General features: G+C 51.7%; 1 protein-coding gene across 13 annotated transcripts in view; it reads left to right on the plus strand.

The window, feature by feature from the left end:
* Positions 1–16,461, plus strand: part of Bcas1 (brain enriched myelin associated protein 1) — a 94,721-nt gene extending 78,260 nt beyond the window's left edge. For 7 of the 13 annotated variants that reach the window (XM_013145655.3, XM_063248130.1, XM_003463633.5 and 4 more), the window contains 3 exons: positions 6,826–6,891; positions 11,192–11,473; positions 15,504–16,461. In XM_013145655.3, the coding sequence (XP_013001109.1) occupies positions 6,826–6,891; positions 11,192–11,473; positions 15,504–15,578 (423 nt within the window). In that variant the 3' untranslated portion in view covers positions 15,579–16,461. The remainder of the gene's footprint in view (positions 1–6,825; positions 6,892–11,191; positions 11,474–15,503) is intronic. The other 6 variants (XM_063248131.1, XM_063248129.1, XM_013145654.3 and 3 more) reach the window with 1 other exon arrangement.
* The last annotated feature ends 7,333 nt before the right edge of the window (positions 16,462–23,794 follow it).

Below are 23,794 nucleotides of genomic sequence, written 5' to 3' on the forward strand. Positions count from 1 at the left end.
TGTCCCCAACAAATTCTTATATTTGGATCATTTAAATTGACCCCCCAGAGCTGCTACTTTCTAACAATGGAAACTGAAGAACTCTGAATGGTTGAGGTGTATTTTTTTTTAAAAAATGAGCAAACAAATAGTGATTTACAACTGTAATCTCAGAACTTGGGAGGCTGAGGCAGGAGGATCCTTGTGAGTTGGAGGCCAGCCTGAACTATGTAGTGAGTCCCTATCTCAGAAAGAGTCTCCTAGAACTGGCTCATAGGATTCAGGAGGTGAGTCAGCCTTCCCGGGGAAAGCCCAGTGGATTCAGTGGATTACTGTGTCCGTGGCTTCATGGCCGATGTTCTGAGAACACGAATGTTGTTTTTCCTTTCTGATGTTTGAAAGCTGCCCCCAAGCACCTGTGATTGTGGGGATTTCCTCTGGAATCTGGATTTCCTAAATGGGGCCTATTGGCTGAAGCCCAGGCTGAAGCCTGAAGCCCAACATTGTAATTAGTTCCCCCATGCAGCAGGCATGGGGTTCCCAGTTTACCAACATCCCACTGGTCCCTGGGGCCACGCTGGCCGTGCTGGCCCATCCACGTTAGGAGCCACCACCCCTAGGGTGTGCGACCTCTGGTCCTGAACTGGCTCACGCTTTATGCTCATGTCTTTCACATGTACTCTGCACTCCGACTGACTCTACTCTGTGGATAGCTGGTTTTTAGATGTCTTTTGCATTTGGTTCATTTGATTGTTCAACCAGGAATTCCTGAGTGTCCGCTGTATTCCAGGCCACACTCTGTCCTTGGGGCAAGAAAACCTGCTGAAGAACCCGGCCACTTACTCTGTGGCTCTTTCTGTGTCACCTCCGTGCCTTCTCCCATCCCCTCCCTGCCCCACAGGCTGGGCCTCAGAGGCTCATTCTTAGGCTCAGGTCCCCACGTCCCCCCACCGGGTTCCTAGACGGCACGGTGCCAGCAATTACCTTCAGGAAATGCTTTTTGGTAACACGTTCACTGCTTCCAAATTGATTTAGAGTTTTGAGTTTCTGCAGGATGGGATCGGGGAAGTCTGCTGTCTCGGGTCTTGAAAATAGAGACCACAGCTGGGCCACTACGAGAGGTTTGGGAGGAGAAGGGGTTCCAGGCCATGAGTGGGTGCTTCGAGCTAAATTTAGGTGCTGATAGCAAAATCTGCTTTGTAAAAAACTATTATTTAATAGAGAAGAAAGCTCATCTGCAAAACCTCTGTTTTGAGGGTTGGGGATTTAGCTCAGCAGCGTAAGCACCTGCCTTGCAAGCAGGCAGTCGTGAGTTCGATCCCTGGTACCGATAAAAAAAAAAAAAGACCTCTGTTTTGTAACTCAGGCTTTTCTTTCACTAGCTCATTTATTTGCTAGCCTGTCTCTTCAGACAGGTTGTTTTGTTTTCCCAGATAACATATTTTAGTATCCTATGACAAAGAAACTCTCAGTTTGGTTTTTTATTTTCCCAGAATAGATGCTTTGCCTGATGCATTGCTTAAGAGATCATTTTCTTTCCAGATGTTAATTTAAAATAAAAGTAATGTCTTTTTCAAATATTTCAGGTCCAATTTCAGGTCAAAGAAAACAAAGAAATTAAGGCCTAGCATTGCATTTAATATTTGCAAAAAATTCTGCAAGTTTCTACTGGATTCCAAAACAATTACAAGGAACATCTAAGACCTCTGTCATGCCTTAAACAGAACATGGTTCTCAGGCAGATTAATGCAAGAATATTTTTATAAAATGAGTGGGCCGAGTACTGTGTTCCTGCATCCACCGACCAGGTAGAGGGATTTGAACTCACAAAGGTGGTGGGCAGAAACATATATTTTATATATATATATATTCAGATTTAGAATTTGTCAGTATAATAATACCTTGCATTTACAGCGTGCATTCCTCCTCCAAGCTATTTTTCACATTTCTACTTCGTTTAATCCTCTGCTTGGCTCCTGCTTTGCACTGTAAGTTTTACAAGAAAAGCCTGGTGGGGTAACATTCTCCGGGTTAGTGAAAGAGTCAGCTTCATTTGAGACCAATAAAAGACCCAAATTCGGAGACAGCCAGGAAATCAGAGGGGGTTGGTTGACTACACTGCATCAAATAAGTTTAATAAAACCCTGTGAAATTTACTATCTAGAGGGGGAAAGAAGGTTATTTAGAATGGTAATGATTAGACAAAACGCAAGTCTCCTAGCCAAAGTTCTTGATCTTGTATTTTTCCCAGGTATGAAAATATTCATACCAATTTGCTCTTTAAGGTTCCTGAAAGTAGCATTTATTGGGATTTCTGAAAGAGCCATTTATTTGAGCGATTTGGGTCTCTCCCAACAGCGTGCACTCTCTCCTACCTAACAGGGGCGCTGTGGTCCCCTGGCAGTGCTAGCGATCACCATCCTTGCCCCCAGATGCCCTGGCACTTAGGACGCAGTGGGCAGCATGCTAAGCACATACACATTATCTCATCCGTGCTGGTAGAAATGCCAAGAAACCGCACCTTCACGGCCACCTCCCTGCGAGGACCGGCCTGGGAGACCAGCAGGGTGTCAGCAGTCCGCCCACCGCCTCAGAGCTGCCCACTGCAGAGCCAGAATCCAGCCGGGCATTTGTTCTGCTGTCACTTTTTGTTTGCAAAGCTCAGCTTCACTCCTGAGTCACTGCTGCCGTCTCAGCCTCAGCCGCCTGCGTCCTCTGAGAGCGTCTGGAGACGGGAACTACAAGCCCACCTCTGTGATTTTCTCAGTATTGTGTTCTGGAAGCATCACTTTTGTGTGTTGGGTTTTTGCCTTTCATCTAAAATGACAGCAAGGCAAAACCAGGAAAGTTATACATAACTTTGGTAAAACTTGGGCATAGGTTTCCTGAACATATTTGTCATTAAGTGAAACCTACCTCAGCCGCCCTAATTACTGCAGCTCCGTCTCACGGCAGCTTTGTGGCAAAGCACAAAACTTGGATTCTCAACCTGTGTAGACCCTCGAAATTTCCAGTGAGTCCGGTTCCCTGGGTGTGTGCGTCTGCTAAACAATACTGCAGCGAGGCTTACGCTGCATTAAAATTTCATCTCAACTTTCCTTCTCTTTTGGTTGAATTAGATTGTCATCAAAATGTACTAAAATTTCTCTCAAAGAAATGTGAACGGACCACTGAATATTTCTGTTAGAATTTTAGTGTCTAAGTAATAGCTATTGAAAATGGTTCCGATGTTCCTCAGAGTTATCAAGCTATTATGACTTCATTAATATGTAAGGCTGGGACGTTCCCAGGGGAGTCCATCTCAATCGCAGGCTAAACACCGGAGCCCCTTGTTTTGATTCTCAAGTGTAAAATAACCCAGGACGGTCCTCGGTGTTGCACTGGAAAATCTCAGAAATTATTCGATAGTCTTCACACTGCCCTTCAAAGTCCTGAACAGTCTCTGAAGGAATTTTCGTCTCTTTAATCAGTAGCTTTGCTCTTTCTGACAGCTCGTAAAAATAAGCCCTTGTGGTTATTGATAGGACAAAGAAACTCCCAACCTGCTGTATGTCTGAACAAGTTCTTGTTCTCTAAAATTGAAGAATGAATTTTCAGAACAGCGGAGATTAAGAGCAGAGTATATTTATTGGAAGAAAGAAAGGTTCTATCTGAGAGAGAGACAGAAGGGGTCCCGAGCGGGTTGCCAAAGACTGTCTTTTCTAGGGACTTTTATGGCGCAGAACCCAAAGTGGGGAGGTCTAAGGTGGGGAACACTTGGGAACTCGCAGCGGGGGGCAGGAGGTGGGTCAGAACTGTGGCCGACCAATGAGATTAACTGCTCAGCTCAAATTGGTTAAATCGGGGACAAATGGGGAAGCGAGGTACGCAGCAGTGGGCTTGAATAAAGAGCAGGGACCCTTCCTCTAGGGGGCTGGGATGGTGACTCCTGGCTTCCTCGGGGTGACAGAGGCCTATTTAGAACATCGATTCCTGATGTTTGGCCTTAGGAAGTATGTGAGTACATCTGATTTATCTTTTGTCTTGAGGTCTGGCCCACAGTGAGGTGCCTGTCTCCCCACAGTTATAAGGCATCTCATCTTCTGCACCGGCTCCTTCAAGGGCCCAGCCCTGTCTGACCACTGATAATATTTCTGTCTAACCCAGCGGCCTACAATGATGGTTATGATCCTTCGAATAACAAAGTCCGATAATCAAGCTCCTGAGTTTCTTAAGTTTTTAAGAAGCCCTGTTTAGGGCCCTGCAAAAGAAAGAGAAAGAAAGAAAGAGAAAGAGAGAGAGAAAGGAGGGAGGGTAGGAAAGGCTGTCACTGATGGAAAGGACGGTGGCAGAGAGGCCGAGTGGGGCACGGCAGGACCTCCGTGGACGCCCAGCCGTCAGGTTGGTTAGCTCACAGCTCTCTACGCCTCACAGTGAACAGCAGAGAGCAAGCACTGGCCGCGGTGAGGTCTCGGCTTCTATTTTAACTGGCTTGGACGGTGCAGCCCTCCTCCTGACAGCCTGGAGGTCCGTTTTCCTGCTGCCAATGTAGCATAATTTAAATTCAAGCCAAATTCTCCTACCAAAAGGAAGGGGGGGGGAAGCAAATTAGAACCCTAAGCTGGCCAGGTCCCTAGCCAGCACCAAGCTGGGACAAAGGAAAGGAGTCCAGCATCCGTCTCTCTGGGAGGGCGCAGAACAAAGTCCTGTGCTCCCCAGGTGTGGGGAAGGGCTGGCATAACTCTTGGTGTTCCTACAGGTTTTGCTTGAAAGCTGTTTTGTTCATTTGTTTGATTTTTTTGCCACTCAAGATTCCCCACAGTTCAACTCATGCAGCCCGAAGCCGTGGATGGGTTTGGGTAGAAAGGGCTTTTAGGGTGCAGCCTGAAGCCCGGAGCTGAACACCCCCAAGGGGTCAAAACCCTGCAGAACTCAGACCTAAGGAGTCCGTTTGTGTTCTCAACCCTCCCAAGCTGCCTAGGCCTGGAGGAAAGAAAAACCACTTTCCATGTTAATGGTCTAAATTTTACATAGAGGACACACTGATCCTTATCTGCCTTTGGGGTGAAAACCAGGATGGATCCAAAAGCCGGTTCCTCTACAAAAACAACCCCGAGCAGATAGAGACCTCTTCCTCCCTTCCTAACCAACCAAGAAGCATCGGGTTCTACCCACACCAGGCTCCAGGGACTGCTTCTGACAATAGTGCCCTACTCAGTTCCATCAGTCATGGTCCTAGTAAAGACTTCCCGTTTGGGGCAGAGCACCAAGAATATTTAGAGAACACTTCCCTTGAGGACGAGGTGGTCCCACCAGCAATCTTACCTGAGATTTATCAACCTCGACTTTTTCCAAGCTTTTCCCGTTTTGCTGACTCCAGCATTTCATAATTTCATGCTCAATAATCGTATGCTGATTGAGTAGCAAACTGCTCTCTCCAGGGGCAAACCCTGGCTCTCTCCCTCTCATCCCAAGACCCAAGCTGGAGCCTCTGAGCTTCTCTCTTACCATAAAATCAGGAAGATAACCAACCTGCTCAGTTAAGGTTTCCATAGGATGAGTAATCCTGTAGGTTGTTGTACTGGTTAGCACAGTGCTTGGGGCTTAAGAAGCAGTCTGCTAACAGCCTTTGTAAATAATAACTGTGATCATCTCTGATGAGCACCATAACTCAGATAACCGAGCGCCTAATATCAGTCCATCAAAATGTGTCTGAGCACCTTCGAGGCTACGGATTTGCGCTTTGCTGAAAGATGGGCTCAGATGACGCCGTGGGACTGGAAGAAGGGGTTAAGTGAGACCCTAACACTCAGGGATGAGACTTGAGTTGGTTTCACGGAAGAGAAGTAAGTGGTTCTTCAGGTTGTTCCTGCATCGAGAACCAGGCGTTTCTAAGTGCATAGGGGAACTACAGTCCCCAGGACTGGCTGAATTGGTCTGTATCTGTTAAGCTTACAGCAGGGATGTGCAAAGTCCAGGTTTTCTCAGAACTGTGCAAGAGGCTTGATGAAACATTGCTTGTAGGGTACAGGGGTGCCCCATGCCTGTAATTCCAGCACCCTGGGAGGCTGAGGCAGAGGACTGCCAATTCCAGCCCAGTCTGCGCAATTTAGTAACTTAGTGAGAACCTGATAAAAATAAAAATTAGAATTAAAATTAAAGGGGTAGAAAAGTGCCCTGAGTTTAACCCTCAGCACTAAAAAAAATAAAAGTAAAATTAAAACAGATCACTGAGACCCAGCCCCAGAGTTTCTGACCCACTGAGCCAGGCGTGACTATCAAAATTTGCTTTTCTAACAAGTCCCCAGGTGAGGCTGATGCTGATATTTTCTGAATCATTAACTCAGTGTGGGATTTAAAGACTCAACGCAGAGAATTCAATCCCATGCAATGCTGTTATGGTTGCCATCAGATATAGGGGGCAGGAAAGGGTGGAAAACAGGACCTCTACCGTCACTTCAAATCCCTACTAGGGAAAAATACAAAAAAAACACCAGCCACCTGAATCGTGCCACTGCGGGTGACTCCTGGTCCTCTCCGTGCTGGTTTATTCCGTGTGCTCCCGGCTCGCACAGTGGTGTTTTCATCACCGTGTGTTTCCTCCAGAAATGTCTAACCCCGTGTTTAGGGTGCTTGCTGCTGGTCTTAGGGGAGGGCCAGCAGCTGAATTTCATCAGATCTGGTCGCACGTTTGGGAATCTGGACAGCTCACGCGTACGCTAATACATTTCCAGTTGCTCTGTCCTTTGTGTTGAGCACGAATCTCAAGAACAAATGACCAGGGTTGTCCACTGCAGAATTCCCTCGCGGTCTCCGAATTCACTGTGCTGGGGGAGCTGAAAAGCCGTTGTCTGTTTGTTGTTTTAGTCAGTGAGAGGGGATGGAGGGATCAGCCACTCGGAAAAAATAAATGGGAAGGACTCCGACAACCAAGTAAGTGACCCTGGACGCAGCCGGTGGTGGGTTCGCTGGCCTGATCTCGTTTCTTCCTCTCTCATTTTTAACGCACTCCTCAGCCTCTGCCAATCACGGAACATCTCCAGAGTAAGCGCCCACTGTGCTCCTGGCCCGCAGACACGCACGTGAACAGGTTAGGGTTTATCCCCTTCCCGCAGGCTCCCCCCTCTTCTCCCTGTGGGAATTCCTCCTCTGTCCTTAAAGAGACCGCCAGGCCCCTCATTGCCTGCTACATCTGGTTTTTCTTTTTGCTTCATGGCACAAGTCTCTTCTTATAATGACACTGATAAGTCCTTTTGGGTCTGAGTCCCACATTTACGATCTCATTTCATTTTAATTCCTTCTTTATTCCAAATATAACCTGTTTGGTGCTGAGGGCTTCAGCATCCCAGTTTGAGAGCACGATTCGGGCCATCACAGTTGCTGTCTGTTGCTGTTTGCTGCTGTGAGGGCATCACCATCTACACCCATCACACACACACATGCGTGCACACACCACAGCACACACCACAGCACACTCCCGTGCATGGCGATGACTTTCCTAACACCTCATAGCATCTCTATTTCCATGCTGATCAGTTGATGCTATCTATGATTTTTCCTGCTTGCATTTTTTTTCTTTTTTAACTTACACCTGTGCCTGCCCCCAAACCTATGCTCTAGACCACTTTGGAAGCAGAATTTCCAGGCTGGCAGGTAGCTCACTGGTAGAGCACTTTCTTAGCATGCACGAGGCCCTGGGCCCCATCCCCAGGGCCCAAACTCCTTCCCAAGGTTACAGCTGTGGTAACAGGAGAAACTTACTTTGTGTTTTGTCTGGAATCCTAGATGACACAGTGTGCTGATGACTGTGGTATTAAAAGCAAACAATCTGGAAATCTCGTTCTCCTCACACTCCCCCTGGGATGCCCTGAGAGTCTGAGACCCCTTCCTGGGGGGCTCTGTCTCCAAGGGCTTTGAATCCCAGCTTGGGAAGACTGATGTCTTCACTGGGAGACTTAGTTTGATTTGGGTGTCAGGAGTGGACACCCTGCGTTTCTTTGGGATTTACCTCTTAGGGTTATAAAAGGCTTAGTTGGTGTTTCTAGGACAGGGAGCTCTGGGCACTCCTGGCCTCCAGTGGCCTCTAGAGTCTCAGGCAAATTGGGAAGTGCTCGTGAGCTTGTTCCTATAACTTCCTGCCAGCACCACTGGGTTCCGAGATTCCCCAAGAAGGTGCCTAGATGAGTCAGACCCCGAGCAGGTGTTTCAACCCTACAAGAAGGGGCCAGCTCTTTCCAAGCCACTGCCAAGCCCATGGAAGCCTGATGGGAAGGGACAGCCTCATCCCACAGAGCTCCAGGGAGAGCTGCTGGTTCTGGGTGCCTCCCACCTCCCATCCCCATGGTTTGGGAAGGAAAATCCTGGAAGCAGCGGGAGGGTGGGCCCTGGATGGTCATTCAGCACAGCTTGGGGGCACCCTGCTTTAGGCAGCACTGCTCCAGGCACTGACAAAGTAGTGAGACCCCAGTGCCAGGACCGCATCTCCCAGGAGGTAGAGTTGGAACAGAGATTGTAACACAGTGCCACTCAAGCAGCCGCACACACCTCAGTCCCAAGCTCCGGGAGGCTGAGGCAGGAGGATTACAGCTTGGAGCCCATTACGCCATTTAGTGACTTAGCCAGACCCTGTCTCAACATTTTTTTTTAAAATATAGGAAAAGGTTAGGGAGGGGGTAGTTCAGTGCAAAGACCCTGGGTTCAATTCCTAATGCCAAAAGAACAAAAGCAAAACTAAAAACCATCCAGGGTCTATGAAGTCAAGAATCCAGAAGGAAGGGAGGGTACATGGCTCGGTAGTGGGGACAGAAGGGACAGGGACAGGAGTGGCACGGGGACTTCATCTCTCACATTGGACAGTACTTTGCTGTGCCCAAGGCACTGAGAACCACACGGTATCCAGACAGAGGAGCCGCTGGCGAAGGTAAGGAGGTGAATTAAGCCGGAGCCGTGCGTCCCTGGGAGCCAGGGAAGGTTCCTGACTGCAGAAGTGTCCCTTCCGTGCCCTGGGGTCGCCTCCCTCCTGGACAAGCCAAGATTGTAACGCAGTGCCACTCAAGTGGCTCCCTGGACACTGGCCTCTCGCAGGCCCATGTTTTCTGCCCTGTTCAGTCCTCACCATGCCACGGTTTCCCTGAACGCTCCGGACACAAAGGGGCAGCTGAGAGACGGAACAGTGGACCCCGGGCCACACAGCAAGGGCGCATGCAGGTCTCCTGGGTTCCGCCCGCCAGGTCTGAGCACCTGTGTGGAGCCTGAGAAGGGACTGCAGCTCCTGCCTTCTGGGGAAGGAGCTTGGTGGCAGGACTGGAGCTGGCATCCTGGGGGACATCTGTCTGTCCCCACTGGGCCGTCTGTGGCTCAGCCTTTGCTGTGGCTCCACAGCTGGGCTAGACAGACGCGTGCAAGGCAGATGGCTTCTCGGGTGATGGGGACGCTTCCCTGTCAGGAGACTTCTGTCCCCCGGGGAGCTGTGACCCGAAGCCCCCTGCAGGGCCCAAGTCTTCTCTCTAGTTTCACTCCTTTCTAAGGGCTCACAGACACAAGGCGACCGTTCTTTGGTTGGTGCCTTCTCAGTCAAGGCTGTGACTCTGTCACAGAGGCTACTTCTCTGGGCCCCGTGCCTGACTTCATAAACCAAACACTGTCACTCTAAACCCAGTGGCTCCGACGCAGCCCACAGGGGTTTTAGGCTCCAAGTGTTTCCTGGAACCAAGGCTTTAAAATTTTTGAAGTCAGTTTGTTGTTTGTTTGTTTGTTTTTGTCTTTTGGAGACAGGGTCTCGCTATGCAGTTCAGGCTTGCCTTGAGCTCACTTTGTACCCCAGGCTGGGCTCGAACTTGAAAGGATCCTCCTGCCTCAGCCTCCCAAGTGCTATACTTATAGACATGTACCACCATGCCTGGCTCTGAAGTCAATATTTTAAAACTGACATATTTTCCTTTTTTGTTTTTTAATTTAATTTCAAGTTCTCATTGAAAAGACAGCAGATGGGCGGGCACCGGGCTCGCAGGCTGCAGGGCATCTCCGGATGGCCCCGGGACCAAACATGTGACATGCGGTTCCCAAGTCCCTCCTCTCCCATTTGTCTCCCAACACCAAAAACAGCCTTACTGGGACCACTGCTTTCTCACAGATATCGCCCTGGGCCTGCGAGATCTCCTAGCTGCGGAAATCAGATCTCCGTGTGATTATTTTTACCCCAGTCCTCTGTTTGGTCTGTCTGTCTGTGCCTAGCAGGCATTTGAATTCAAGTAAATTATGAGCAAAAGCTTCCTCCTTCCTAGCAGGTTCGATTCGATGCAATTTGATCTGATTCGATGTGACTGGATTTTCAGATCTGTCGATCCACACTTTACATTTTGCATTTTTTTATTTGTATAATTTCATCCCTCTTGATTGTAGGAACCACTCTGAATGTCTCAGTCAGACTTGCACATTCAACTAAGTATGCTCATCTTTCTATTTTACTTTTATTTTTTAACCACCGTTTCTTGAAGCAGAAGCCCAGCTTAACACCAAACGTTCAGGCAGCTGCCATCAGGAGAGGAGCGTGGGCCTCCCCAGGAAAGAGCCCGCAAAGCTGCTCAGAGCTGGCTCCCTCCTGGGACAGCCAGGCAGGCCTCCTGAGCACACAGACACCGCTGTCTTCTTCCCGATGCCCTGGTTGGTTCTGCTTTCTGCAGGGCTCGCTTCCTTTTGGGGATCACGTTCCCTGGAAACGGCCTTGGTGCTGGAGCTCCAGGCTTACGTTTCCACAGCCTTAAAACAGACGGGCAGGGACCGGGCCTGCCTCTTGATCATCTCAGGGAAGCTTGGTGACAGCCTCAGCTCCTAGCTGCTTTGGGGTCCCCTGAACCTGCTGTACCCCAGTCTGGCCAGAGCCACACTCCCTTTAGCAGAGATAGAATCTGTTGGCTTATAGCACACAGAATTCACAGGGGAGAAAGGGGGACTCCTGTAAAAAAAAATCCAGTTTCTAATACAAGGTAAGGGGAAAGGCAGCCTGCTAGGAAAGCACAGAATTAATTCATCAGCTATTAATTAGGTCAGTGGGTGTCCTGCCATGCATGACCTTGCACTGTTTCCTTTTTATTTTTTAATTTTTCCGTTTGACCCAACTCACAAAAATATAGCAAGCATTCATCTGAACATCTCTGCTCTAACATATTTGCTCCCCGGCCTTGAGAATAATCTCGCAGCCACTAAAAACGGGCTTTGTCTCAACTTACCGTAGACATCCAACCCCACGGAGAAGGCCCCCACGCCAAAGGCCACCACGCCGCCACCAGAGCCGGAGCCCACGGCAGCGACCCCCAAGGGGAAAGAGGGCCCCTCCAAGGACAAGAAGGCAGCAGCGGCGATGAACAAGAGGAAGAGCAGCCGGCAGGAGGCCGAGGAGCCGGCGCGGTGCGCGGAGCAGGCCGCAGTGCAGGTCAGCGCGCTGCAGAACGGGGACAGGGCCCCGAAGAGACCCGAGAAGCGGCGGCAGTCCCTCGGGGGCTTCCTCAAAGGCCTGGTAGGTGGCGGTGGCTGTGTCACCTCTTCTTCCGGCCTTCGGGGAGGGAAGGGCGGAGGCAGCCCGCAGGGTGTTTATTGAGCATCTACTAAGTACCCTAACCGGGCACCACGCTAGGCGCTGGGAGCCAGAGAAACAGGGCCCTGCGATTCTGCAGTTCACAGCCAGGTGCAGGGTGGACGGGGCCCCCAGGCTGAGTACAGAAGAGCTAAAGGGCAGGCAGGGCAGAGGCATGGGGGGCAGGGGACAGCTGGGCCCTCCTCCTTCCCGGCCCTGGCCTCCAGGAAACCTGGTCAGCCTCACCTTCCTCCACACCCACCAGGGACGGCCCCTCCTTTCCCTTTCTCTGCGCCCCTCACCCACATCAGTGTCCCCTCCCCCCCAGCCCCCCCCCACACACACACAACACCATCCGCCCAGATTTTCCCATGTCTGCACGCGTGGACCCCGTGGCCCACTGCCCTGGGTTTTTGAACCTGACGGTCACTGAGCCCAGTTCTCCTCCGCGTAAGAACTGTGGAATTCTGTGGCCGCATCCTCACCCAGATCTCTCAGCCCTGCCTGAGAGGCTCGTGCAGCCCCAGGGCACAGAGCCTGAGACCTGGGAAGCGGTGGGCTGGGGCAGTCACTGTGACCCTGCTCTGTGTCTCCTCCAGTGTCTCCTCCTGATCATCCTCAGTTTTTTTTCCAAGACTTACATCTGGTAGACATTCTGGGTAAACGTTTGTTGAATGAATGAATTAATTAATGGGGAGGGAACGCATACCCCACGCCATCTCGGGGTGCTAAAAGAAAACTTTAGACACATTAAGTTTATTTGAACAACGCACAAGCCACGAATCAGGCAGCTCAGAGAACGGGAAAAGATTGAGAGCATTTAGTCCTGCAGTGTGAGCCCTGGGCTTTTATAGACAGGACGCTGAGGCCAAGCAGAGAAACTGCCTGATTGGCTACCGCATCTGACGCGTTTACCTGATTGGGCCCAGTCGAGCGCTAGGCTACCTAGGATTGGCCAGAGCTCAGCTGCTAGTGATTAGCAGAGACACGGCAGCTTGCTATGCAAATGACTCGCGTCTTTGCTAAAGCAGGCTGTGGCTCCTCACGTAGGGGCCAGGGGGCGGCCTGAGGCTGATGGCCTGCTGCTCCTTTAATTTAGCAAGGAAATAAATGCACAGAAGACTGCAGAAGAAATGGCTGCTGGAGGCAGGATTCCTTTGCGCCAGCTGCAGTGTTAGGCAGACTGGTGAAGAAAGTATTTCAGATTTGTTGGTTTCAATCTCCCCACAAAATGGGAGCCCCCCAGCATCCGAGGACCTCGGAGACCGCCAGCTCTGTGAGAGCTGGGCTCTGCCTTGAGGTTCACAGCTGGGTCTCACCTTCCATGCGCAGTAAGCAGTGGCATCAGTGGGTCAGAAGGTATCACAGATATCCAGGTCTGATGTTCTTGAAATTGTCCTGAAATTAAGGTACTTGCCATTGCTCTCCTTTACTGAAATGGTGCACCCCAGTTTAGCCACACTTAGGATTTCTTTCTTTTTGCATGTTTAAAAAATACCCACTTGTACATGGAGACAAAGGCGAAGCTCTCATTAATGTCTTGATTTACCTTTTATAACAATGGAAACTCTTCCCTGCCTTCTTCTTCGCATCCTTCTGTGCTCCCTCCCCTGCCTCCTCTCTCCTTCTTCCCCCTCCGACCTTCTCCGGTCTCTCATCTGCAGATTAGCAACCGAAATTCGAAATTCGAAATTCGAAATTCGCAAACAAGATGTTAGCACAGGAAGTCACAGAGGGAAGTTAGAGGTGAACATGGCAGTTTGCCTGCGACGGGGAGGAAGGGTGTGTCACCAGGGGGATGATGTTAGAGGTGTCCCAGGGGAGAGAGAGAGAAGGTGCTACGTGGGAGGCCAGGGAGGCTGTGCCAGGAGGAGGAAGGGCACTGGCAAAGGCCCTGTGGTAGAAAGCAGCCCAGTGAAAAGATCTCGGTGTCTGAGGAAGAGCAAGGACGTGCTGGGAACAAAGCAGGCAGCGGGAGGAGTCAGGGTGGCAGGGCGAGGGCTCCTGTGGGCTGCACAGACGGTGCCACACGGCCCCAGGGTGCCAACAGGTGTTAGGCCAGGCGGTGTAGGAGCCCGGTTTGTAACTAGTAAAGACCTGGTGATGGAGGCAGTAGGGTGATAGCTGTCTATCGAAAGGCCCTTGAGGGAAGAGGAGCCCATTCACCCACGGCCAACGTGACCCCGGAGAGCCGGTGATGCCCACAGAGTTAGTGAGCAGTGGACACCCTGGGGACCGCATGGACAGCTCCAGCCATTGAGCCCCCTCAGGACCATGCTTAGTGTGGACATCACCTCTTCAATTATGGCAGCACCCTCCAAGGTACAGTGCGGGGTCCCATTTCCCAGATGACCACTCGGACGAGCTGTGACCTCTGCCAAACACTGCACAGCTTCTCAGGGCAGCAGCTGGCAGGACAGCGTCCAGCTCCAGGGCCCAGTCCTGCCTCCTGCCACAGTTAGAGCCCTCGGGAGGCTTTCCGCCTCTCCACCGAGGCCAAAGCCCCGAGACCTTAACGCGCTCCTGAAGGGTGCCTGCCCCCTCTGCAGAGCAAGGTACTGGCACCCGCCAGGACACTGTGGCAGGACATGAGCCCCTGGCCTCCTGCCTCGGAGCGCAAGCTGGCTGGTCCCTCTGGTGACACTGCAGATTGTCATCTTCAAAGAAGCCACACAGAGTTCAAGAGATGGGCACGAAAAATAGTCCGAATGATCTGAGTGCAAACCTTTCTTTCAAATGAAATAAGAGAAAGTAGTAATGTGCCCATCTGAACTATCTTGTATTCTCTTTTTCCTTTTTTCCTTCCTTCCTTTCTCCTTCCCCCACCCTAGTTTCTCTTGCCTTTTAAACACTGCCTCCCCATTTCATGAAATATTTATTGTGCACCTTGTACCTTATTTACCGTTATTGTGCATGCTAGTGTATATACACTAACCCTATACTATCTAACATCCAGAGTCCTCGGTTGTATTACAGTACACTCCTCACACTGGCCCACACCACCTAAATATACTACATGCATCTTACTACGTTATATTCCATACATGTGCTTCACTGCATATACCGTCTCGAACTGTGCCCCGCTGCCCTATGTGACTCTGCAAGACCGGGCGGTGACAAAGTCCACCTGCTGCCTGCAGCATCGGGGCTGGCCCATGCACTCACTTTGCTGCAGGGAGGCAAAGCCCCAGGTAAAAGGTGAAATGGGGGATGAGACCAGGCCGCGGGGTCTAGTGCATCTGAGCACAGGAAAGGCTACAGCACAAAGGGGCCCCCCGTGGCTGCGGGGCGCAGTGACCCCGTGTCTTGATTTTGGTGACACCCATGACTATGGTAGTGGGCCTGCACGCCTGGAACTGTGCATGGTGGGGGAGTTTTACAGCAATGGTAGCAGAGTCATCATGACACCTGCTCCTGAGGTACCCACACTTGGGGGCGCCCCTGCACCAGCCCCAGCCGGGCACCAAGGACTGAGCAAAGATGCTCTCCTGGCTTCTGTTCCGTGCAGGAAGCAACTGCGAGGCAAATAAGCAGACAGCAAGATCGCTTCGGATGGGGCAGTGCTTCAGACTTCGCACAACAGGGTCATCTGGGGAGGAAATAAAGGGTGACATGCAGGATGGTGAGCAGAGGGGGACATACAGGGAGCTCTGCACCCCAGGGACTGTCCTACTGTGTTGCAAAGACGAACCCACTTCCTCCTGCTAAGATTTACCATCGCCAGGTTAAAGAAGAAGAACCCAAAGTACAAGGCTCGGTCCAAGCTTTCACAAAGATGGAAAGAAATTCAGCAGGGCACCAAAAGGCGGTCCCGTGGCAGACCATTGCCTCTGCCCATCGCTCCTAATAAAAGATGCTTACTTAACACAATGCCTGGCACAGAATAAGTACTAAACCAGTGACAATTTTTGCTGTCAATATCCCACCTCTTCAACAGGCTACAACTAAGTGCTTTGCTTTGTTTTTTCTCCAGGGACCGAAGCGGATGTCCGATGCTCAAGTGCAAACAGACCCGGTGTCCATCGGGCCACCCGGCAAATCCAAGTAAATAAGTCCCACAGGTCCAGCCCGGTTTGGAGACAGAGGCATCTTCCCCCTACGCCAGCCCCACACACGCTCTGTATATATTTTTTTCTTCTCACGCCCAGCAAATGAAATTCTGCCTACACATTAAGCCTGAGCTGTTGTATATTGGGGTGTATTATTTATGTCTCTGGCCCAGCCTTTCCCGGAAAATCACTGTAAAGATGGGTTAGCAAGTTAGCTGGCGGGGTGGGAGGGGTCGGCGACTGCCAAGGGGGCGGCAGGAGGGAGGGACACGGTGGATTTCGTTGTGAACCAGTGGCAGAGACAAGGTAGTGGCAGAAGAAGAGCTTCTGAGAGTTAAGCCTTGTACAGAGCCGTGTCATCGGCTGCGGAGAAGAGGAGAGGGTGCAGTTTAGGTTCAGGCTGCCAGGAGGGGGCACTCAAGCTGGATGTACCAGCTTCCTGGAACAGAAAGTGCGGGGCAAGAGAAAGGAATGAGTCAGAGTCGGTCTTCACACAGGGCCCCCGAAAGTTATCGATGAGAGATACACGATCGACTGGGGCGACTGAAATGATTTGGGAAAACAAACGCTTTGGAGGCTCAGGAAGGAGGACCAGGATCCCAATTTAAATGAAATAAACCAATGAAGTTGTGAGTTTGTTTTGCAACACAAGGGGGCGCCAGCGCCCCCGTGTTTGGGCGGCGTTCTGCATCCTTAACGATGCTGAGGTCTCTGCGATCTTACATTATTAATGCTCCTCAGATGGCGGAGGGGCTGGCTTCATCTGTTCTGTCTGACACTTATCTCAAGCCTGTCTGTAATTTCCTAATGCTTTCGGGATGTGCTCTGATAAAACCTTCCTCATAACCCCAGTTAATAAAAATTGACAGAATATTATTCAAATACCGGAGTTCTTTTTTTTTAACCCTTGCACAGAGGACTCACTAAGCCTAGGAGTGCACTACCATTTAATTCAAAGTCCCATGTGACTGCCAGTCACGTATACTGTACCTTTCTCCTCCTGATTTAACAAAAAATATACCTTTACTTCGAAAGTATCTTTGGATTTTTGGCTTTAAAGCAGGTCTCACAGACTCTGCCTGAGAGGGTCTGATCCTCCACATTATGGAGCCAAGGCTCCTCTCTGGAAGCTTCCTGTGCATCCTTGGGAGGACAAGCCCCTCCCAAGCCCTCCTGGATTTCCTCTCCAGGGTGCATGCACACTTACATGTCCTCAGGGGAGGATCCTTCCCAGCTGGCTGCAAGCTGCCCCATGTGGTAGGGCGCCTCCTGTGACCTGGGAGCAGGGCCCGGGTCCCCAGTGAGTCCTGCACTGCCCCAGAAGTGGACAGGCCAGCCAGTGGCTCCAACTAAGCTGAAAGGCTGGGAGCATCAAGCAGCCAGAAAATGACTGTGTGGTCAGTGTCCACGGAGGACACAGATGTGTGCTCATGCACACCTGTGCACACTCATGGACAGTCGGCGTTTGTACAGATGAGCAGCAGAGGAACGGATCCATGTATGCACCCACTCATATTCACCCACAGACACAGGCAGTGAACACAGATGCACACACATGCACGCATGTACACACACACATACACACAGCAGACCACTCTGCCTGCAGTCCGCCTCACCCTGGTCAGAAGTAAACACTGGAAATGCTCTCCTGACACAGGCTGGAGTACAGGAGCCCTGCCTCTGATAAACAGGTGCTTAGAAAATGTGCTCAGAAAAGCCTGGCACCTCTACACACCTAGACTCGGGTGGGAGCCCCCGCTGCCCTACCCACCGGCTGCCAGTGCAGACCACTGAATGCTAGGTTTCCAGTTCCTCCTGGAGGCCGTTTCCCTGTGGCTGGATTTAGTCTCTGGTCCTCCTGTGGCTTCAGATCCTTTTGTACAGCTCATATCTGACCTCTTACCTGGGCACGGAGCTCAGCTCTGAACTCTTACCTGGGCACGGAGGCAGGAAAACCCTCCGGGAAGCCCCTGGCAGAGGGCCACCACTCCTGCTCCCCCACTGCCGTCTTTAGGCAGGGAATGGGTGGAGGAATCAGGCAGCCGGCTGTCCCTTTGTCCTCAGACTTCTGAGGGCTGCTGTGATGACCTTCAGTGAGCATCCTCCATGGAAGATTAATTAAAATAAATTTTTAAAATAAAACCATCTCCAAAGTCTGCTTTGCAGATTTCCCCTCCCTGGGCACGAGGGCTTTTGCCCAGATGAGAAACATCCTGGTGCAGAAGGGGTGAAGCGGAACAAATGTCTTAGTGGCTCAGATTGGGTCACTGAGGCAGAGGGACCCTCACCCCCAGTCAGAGAAACCAAACAGAAAATTGAGCTTCTGAGCACAGACTGCAAAGCATGAAGATGGCTTTTCTGACTGGGGTCCCCTCCTCCTGGGCCAGAGGAAACTCTTTTAAATGAAAAGGTCTGGGTTTGTTCCTCCCCCTAAGGCAAGAACATTTAAGGAACCAAGAACTACACATTACTTATTGGGGGAGTCTAAAGCCACTGATGGTTCAAGAAGCAGGTTCACACTACACTCGGCTTCCTTCGTGTGCTGTGCTCTTTTCCGTTGTTGGCTTTTTAGCTGGCATCTCATTCCTGGTGCATTTACAATAAATACTAATTTCCACGCCTGTGTGCTGAGTCAGTGTGAACCCCTTCCCCACAGGGGGCTCAGGAAACCCCTAATGACACAGAGAAACCCGCAGGGGGACTGAAGTCCCTCCAAAAACCCGGCTGAGCACCCAGGGGGAAGAGGCCGAGCAAAATTACACGCAGAAAGACTGAGAGCTGTCCTCAGGGAGAAAGAGCAGGGAAGACCCCGGGAGGGCAGAGTCACTCCTGGACGGCCGAGGACTTATTTACTGATTTATTTTTGGGTGCTCAGGGAAGTGCATCTTCTCCCTCGCCAGGAAGAAGCAGCCTTTCCAAGATTGGGGCTAGTGAGCTGAAATGCCTTCTGCTGTGCACACACACACACACACACACACACACTCACTCACACACACCTATTCATCCCTGTCTCACGCCAGTGGCCTCATTCAATTAGACTCCAAGAGGCCAGAACGCACCCCACTGACTTTTCCTCAAAGAACCAGGAAAAGAAGCTTCTACTGCGGGCCCTGGCTTGTCATTTCTTCTGTCACCCAATCCCGAATTGATCCGTGGCCTTCAGAAATAAAATCAGGGCTGGGGGGGCAGCTCCGTGTTGGAGCACCTCTTTAGTACACCTGAGGCCCCGGAACCCTAGCCCAGCCTCGCAAAAGAATAAATTAATTCAAATAAATTTTAAAAATAAAACCATCTCCACCACCTTCTTTAAAGGGGAAGAAGGGGAAATCTACACGGCAAGCTAGGAGGGCTGGCCGCACCCCGTGGCCACGGGTGAGGCTGGCAGGAGCTGGTCTACCACCCGCTCGCCGGTCCCCCTGCGGCCGGCTAAGAAGCCAATTCCGCATGGCCAGCAGACCAGGCTTCCCCACAGTCAGGACTTCGTGCACTGTCAGCGAGAGAGGAGAGGAGCTGGTCCCTTGGAAATCAGGGCTCCACGGGAAAGAAAAGAAATTACTCACTGGGCAGCAGATTCTGCACATTTGTAATTCAGATTTTAGCTCAGCCCAAGGGGCCAGCCCTGAGCAGGAATCAACTTCGTGGGGAGTTTAACCCTTTAGCTTCCGCCACCCTCGCCAGAAAGCCGCTCTGTCCATCGTCTCCGTCCCCTGCCCTGAGGGTGACACTGACCACACATTTCGGTCTATGAGACGCTTTCAGAGCGTATCTTCTACTTTAAAGCCGAATGCCTCTACCTGTATTTAACTGATGCCTTCGTTACACTGGGTTCAGGGCACCGGCCAGCACCTGCATAGACTCTGCTGCTTTGCAGCCCAGCGCTTGGTGGCAGCTCCGCCCGGCTGCACACCTGGTGGGCTGCGTTCCTATCCCTCACTGAGCTCTGTTCCTCTACATCCCACCACACGGGGGCGCTCTGGGAGCTGGGGTTCCACCATCCCTAACCAGGCCTTTTCCCTTGTTGGCCTAAGCAGGAAATTGCACTGAAGCAGAATTAAGGGTTTACTCGTCGATTCATTCTAGAAAGCACTTCAGTTTAACCAAGTGGCCTGGAATAAGAATGCCAAGCTGGGAAAGTCCGTTGTTGCCTCTGAGTCCCAGCCCTGGAAAGCAAAGATTTTTCCATGCTTACCCACTCTACCAAGCTCAAGAGAAGACTTGTGATAGCAAAGTTTTTATGCTGGCGTCACTGCTGAAGTCACTGCTATGGGCCCATGTTGTCCAGAAAGACACCTCACCTGGCACGCCCCCCACACCTCATGAGAGGACAAAGGGCTTAACTCTCAACTTCCTCCCGCACCGGTGCATGGAGCTGCTCTGAACACAGGCTGAGATGATTTGAGGCAAACGCAGTGCAGGGGCCGACACGCAACAGCTTGTCAAATGTCACCTGTCCCTGTCGCGGGGAGCTTCTAGTACCCAGATTAACTAAGGGTGATAACACCAAGAGGCCGTCTGGCATCCCACACCCAGGGGCTAGGTCACAGTCTTGACTTTGGTTCTCGGAGGCCCTGTTCTGCTACTAAAAAGAATAAAGGAATTGTGCACTGCATACGGCAGAGGTGCCATCACAGGCTGGCTCTGATCCTCCAGGTCTCTGCTCTGCCCTGCCCTGTTCTATGGGTTGACTGCGTCCTAATGAAACCAGTGCCAGGTAAATGGTGGCTGCAGTTCCGGGCAAGGGGATTGTGGCATTATGATAATTGATCTCCAGTCATGGTTTTGATGAAAAAGTTATTGAAAAGGCAACTACAATGGTATAATAAACAGGAAAGCGGTCGTTAATATGGGTTTTTGTTTTTCTAGGTTTGTCTGTTTCTTTGGTACCGGGGATTGAACTCACAACCTTGCACTTGCCAGACAAGCATTTGTGCTGCTGAACTAAATTCCCAGTCTCAATATGAATATTTTTAAGGTAATCCATTCTCCCCAAAACAACCACTCCATGTAACTCAGGTTGATAGAGTCTGTGTGACTACGAAGCCCCATTTGCCAAAGCACGGCCATTGTGCTGAGTCCACTAAGACCAGGAGCTTTCTATCTGCTCACTGACTGCTCCATGGTCAGCGTCTAGCATATCGCCTGAACATTCCAAATACCCAGTAAGGGGTACGGGATGCACACACCAATGGACTCAGTGTTTATTGGCCGTACGTTGCCTTACGATGCAGTATGAGCTTGTTTTAGCTCCAAGAGTTTGATAAATCCAACCAGGTATCCACCTCCTCAGGGGAGTGGACCCGAGGGTTCTCAGAGTATGGAGCCCAGGCTAGCGCATCAGCCTCCCCTGAGAACAGGATAGAAACACAGACTTTCTAGGCCCCACTCCAGACCCTGGTCAGACAGCCTTGGAGCCGGACCCACCTGTGGCATCCCAGCCTCTGCAGGTGGTTCTAACAGAGGGGGCAGTTGGAGCCACAAGCATCGTTACCCACAAAGTAAGCACTCCTGAGCACCCCTTCTCTCCCTCCCTCCCTCCCGGCCTCCCTCCTGGGGTCTTCCTGACACACTGCCTGTCCCGCCTTCCTGTCTCTCAGGGCCTGCGTCATCCTTAGGAACCTCCCAGGAAAATGCAGCTCCTGCCAAGCAGTCTTACAGAGGGCAGTGGATGCGGACACCAGCTTTATTTTTTTTTTTCTTTTTTTTGTCTTTTTCGTTTTTACTGGTACCAGGGATCGAACTCACAACTACCTGCTTGCAAGGCAGGCGCTTATGCCGCTGAGCTAAATCCCCAGCCCCTGGGGACACCAGCTTTAAAGGCACTGGAGGCTTTGCAAAGGCCAGCTGCTGGCAGGGAGCTAGAACCAGAACCGGAAGCAGAAATGGCAGAGAGCAGCGAGCGGGGCCACGGGGCCAGGCGGGAAGGGGGCTGTGGACAGCGAGGTGGCTCAGGAGGCTCTGCCTGTCACCCACAGAGAGGGAGGGCGGCAGTGCCTCCCCCTGGTGAACCCAAGCAGAAGTCAGCTGGCAGTCGGACCTGGGAAAGCTAGAGGGCATCTGAGAACAAACAGCTGGCAAACACCCAGCACAGCTGGAGAGAAGGGAAACAAAACGGGGATCGGGAAGTGAAGATGTGAGTTACAGTCAAGGTGACATGCCCGTCCCCCCCTCCCCCATCACCACCACCGTCATCCTCCTCCTCCTTTTTCTTGGATACGAGGGGTTGACCCCAGGGCCTTGCCACTGCCCTGTATCCTCAGTCTTTTCATTTATTCATTTTCAAATTTTGAGCCAGGCCTGGTGGCGCACACCTGCAATCTCAGCCCTCAGGAGGCTGAGGCAGGAGGATGGCCTTGAGTTAAAGGCCAACCTGGGCCACATGGTGAATTCGAAGCTAGCCTGGACATCTCAGAGACTCAGTAAGGGGTGTGGAATGCACAGGCAATGGACTGACTCAGTGTCTGCGGGCTATGAGCTACAGAGTGAGACCCCGTCTCAAAAAAAAAAAAATTGAGGCAGGGTCTCACTAAGTGGCCCGGGCTGGCCTTCATCTCAGGACCCTCCTGAGTGGCTGGGCTGACGCCCCCAGGCACCTGCCACCCCGCTGGGCGCTGCTCAATTGCTTTAGTGTCAGGACAGAGCAGTGGTTGGGAACCAGGCTCTGGGTCCAAACAGCGACGGCCGGAGCCCCAGTTCTGCCAGCCGCTAACCATGCAGCTCCAGCACAGTTAACCTCTGCCAGCTGGTCTTCACATCTGTAAAATGGCCAGGACGGCTGCAGCCACCTCACTGAGCTGCCCTGGAGGTTTGAGGACGTGACCTGCCCAAAGCAGTCAGGACTGTGCGCAGCACAGAATCAGCACCTAGGAAAGTTCACGCTGGGGGTGACTTCCTGGGATCCAACTGTCTTTGATTCTGTCTGTCCATCAGAATTCCTACTATAACTCCCTTCTTCTCTTCTTTAGGGCTCCTGCTTCCCACTTCCCTGTTAGGATCCACCTCTCATCTCTACTCTGTTGTTTTAAATTTTTTAAAACGAGCCTCTTCCCACTCTGCTGGAGCTGCCAGTGCCTGGGGAGGAGACGCCCCTCCCCCTCCCCTCCCCTCCCCCCTCTCCCTCCCTCCCCTCCCCTCCCCCTCCCCCCATCCTCCTGGCCCTCCCCCATCTTTGCAGGCCACTTGCTCGTGAGCAGCTTTAGCCCTTGTGAGAATAGGAAAACAGGAAACTGTGCCCTCACCCTGACTAAGGCTAAAAAACCCATGGACAAAATCCTTCAGCCGGCAGATTTCTTGAGCTCGCAAAAATTAGGGCGTTGAAGCATCAGCTCCCGGGGCCAACTTCTCTGAATGTGCTTAATCATTTCCTCTGCGAATGTGGAAGCTCCCCAACCGTGAGGGAGAGTTGGGGAGAAAGGGGGAGGCTGGTGCTGGAAATATTTTAAGTCGACCGCAAGACAGGACAGGAAATTCGGGAGGGGAGGGTTTGTGTTTTAATCCCTCCACAGCTGAGCAGTTCTGGGAAACCATGTGGTCCAACAACACTCTTCAAGCTCAGCCGTGGTCCTGCAGGGACCCGGAGGGAAATGGAGCCATCTCTTGACATGAGAAAGAGAAATACGAAATGTCACGCTGTGTCTCACCAGCTCAGAGGTTCTAGACCACTTATGCCCAAAATGTGCCACCCGGCCACCTACATCCTTCCTTCCCTCCCAGCCTGGGGCCAACCCAGCCTCCAGGCCTCCTGAGCAAGGCTCCATCTGCTACCTCCACCTCTGTGCCTCTCATCGGCCCGCTCCAGAGCGTCACAGGCTGTGGCACCTTCCGGGAGGGGCAGAGCCACTTCCCAGGTAAAACCAAACTGGACCCCGCGCCCAGTTTTTTCCTTGAGGACATCCAAGGACGGTGCCCATCAATGTTCCCTTCCACCTGAGTGCAACATCCTCTAGCAGAGGATGGCAGCCAGAGGCAGAAAGCCTTGGAGGAAAAAGAGAAAGCCAGCCAGCTGCGGGGCGGGGGGGCCGGCCCGGCACGCATGGAGCCCTGGGTCCCGCCCCAGCTCCTAGAAGATGGTTTGCAGTTTGTTTTTAAAAACAAAAAGAAGGAAGGAAGAGCGAGAGAGAGGGAAGAAGGAGGGAAAGAGGAAGGGAAAGCCGGAAGGAGGGAGGGAAGAGGGTACGTTACGGGGTTGGAAGGCAAACGCACCATAGCTCAGAGGCAA

Source organism: Cavia porcellus, unplaced genomic scaffold (genome assembly GCF_034190915.1).
Source record: "Cavia porcellus strain 051 isolate PalLab524CR breed Dunkin Hartley unplaced genomic scaffold, mCavPor4.1 scaffold_5, whole genome shotgun sequence".
Taxonomy (NCBI): Eukaryota; Metazoa; Chordata; class Mammalia; order Rodentia; family Caviidae; genus Cavia; species Cavia porcellus.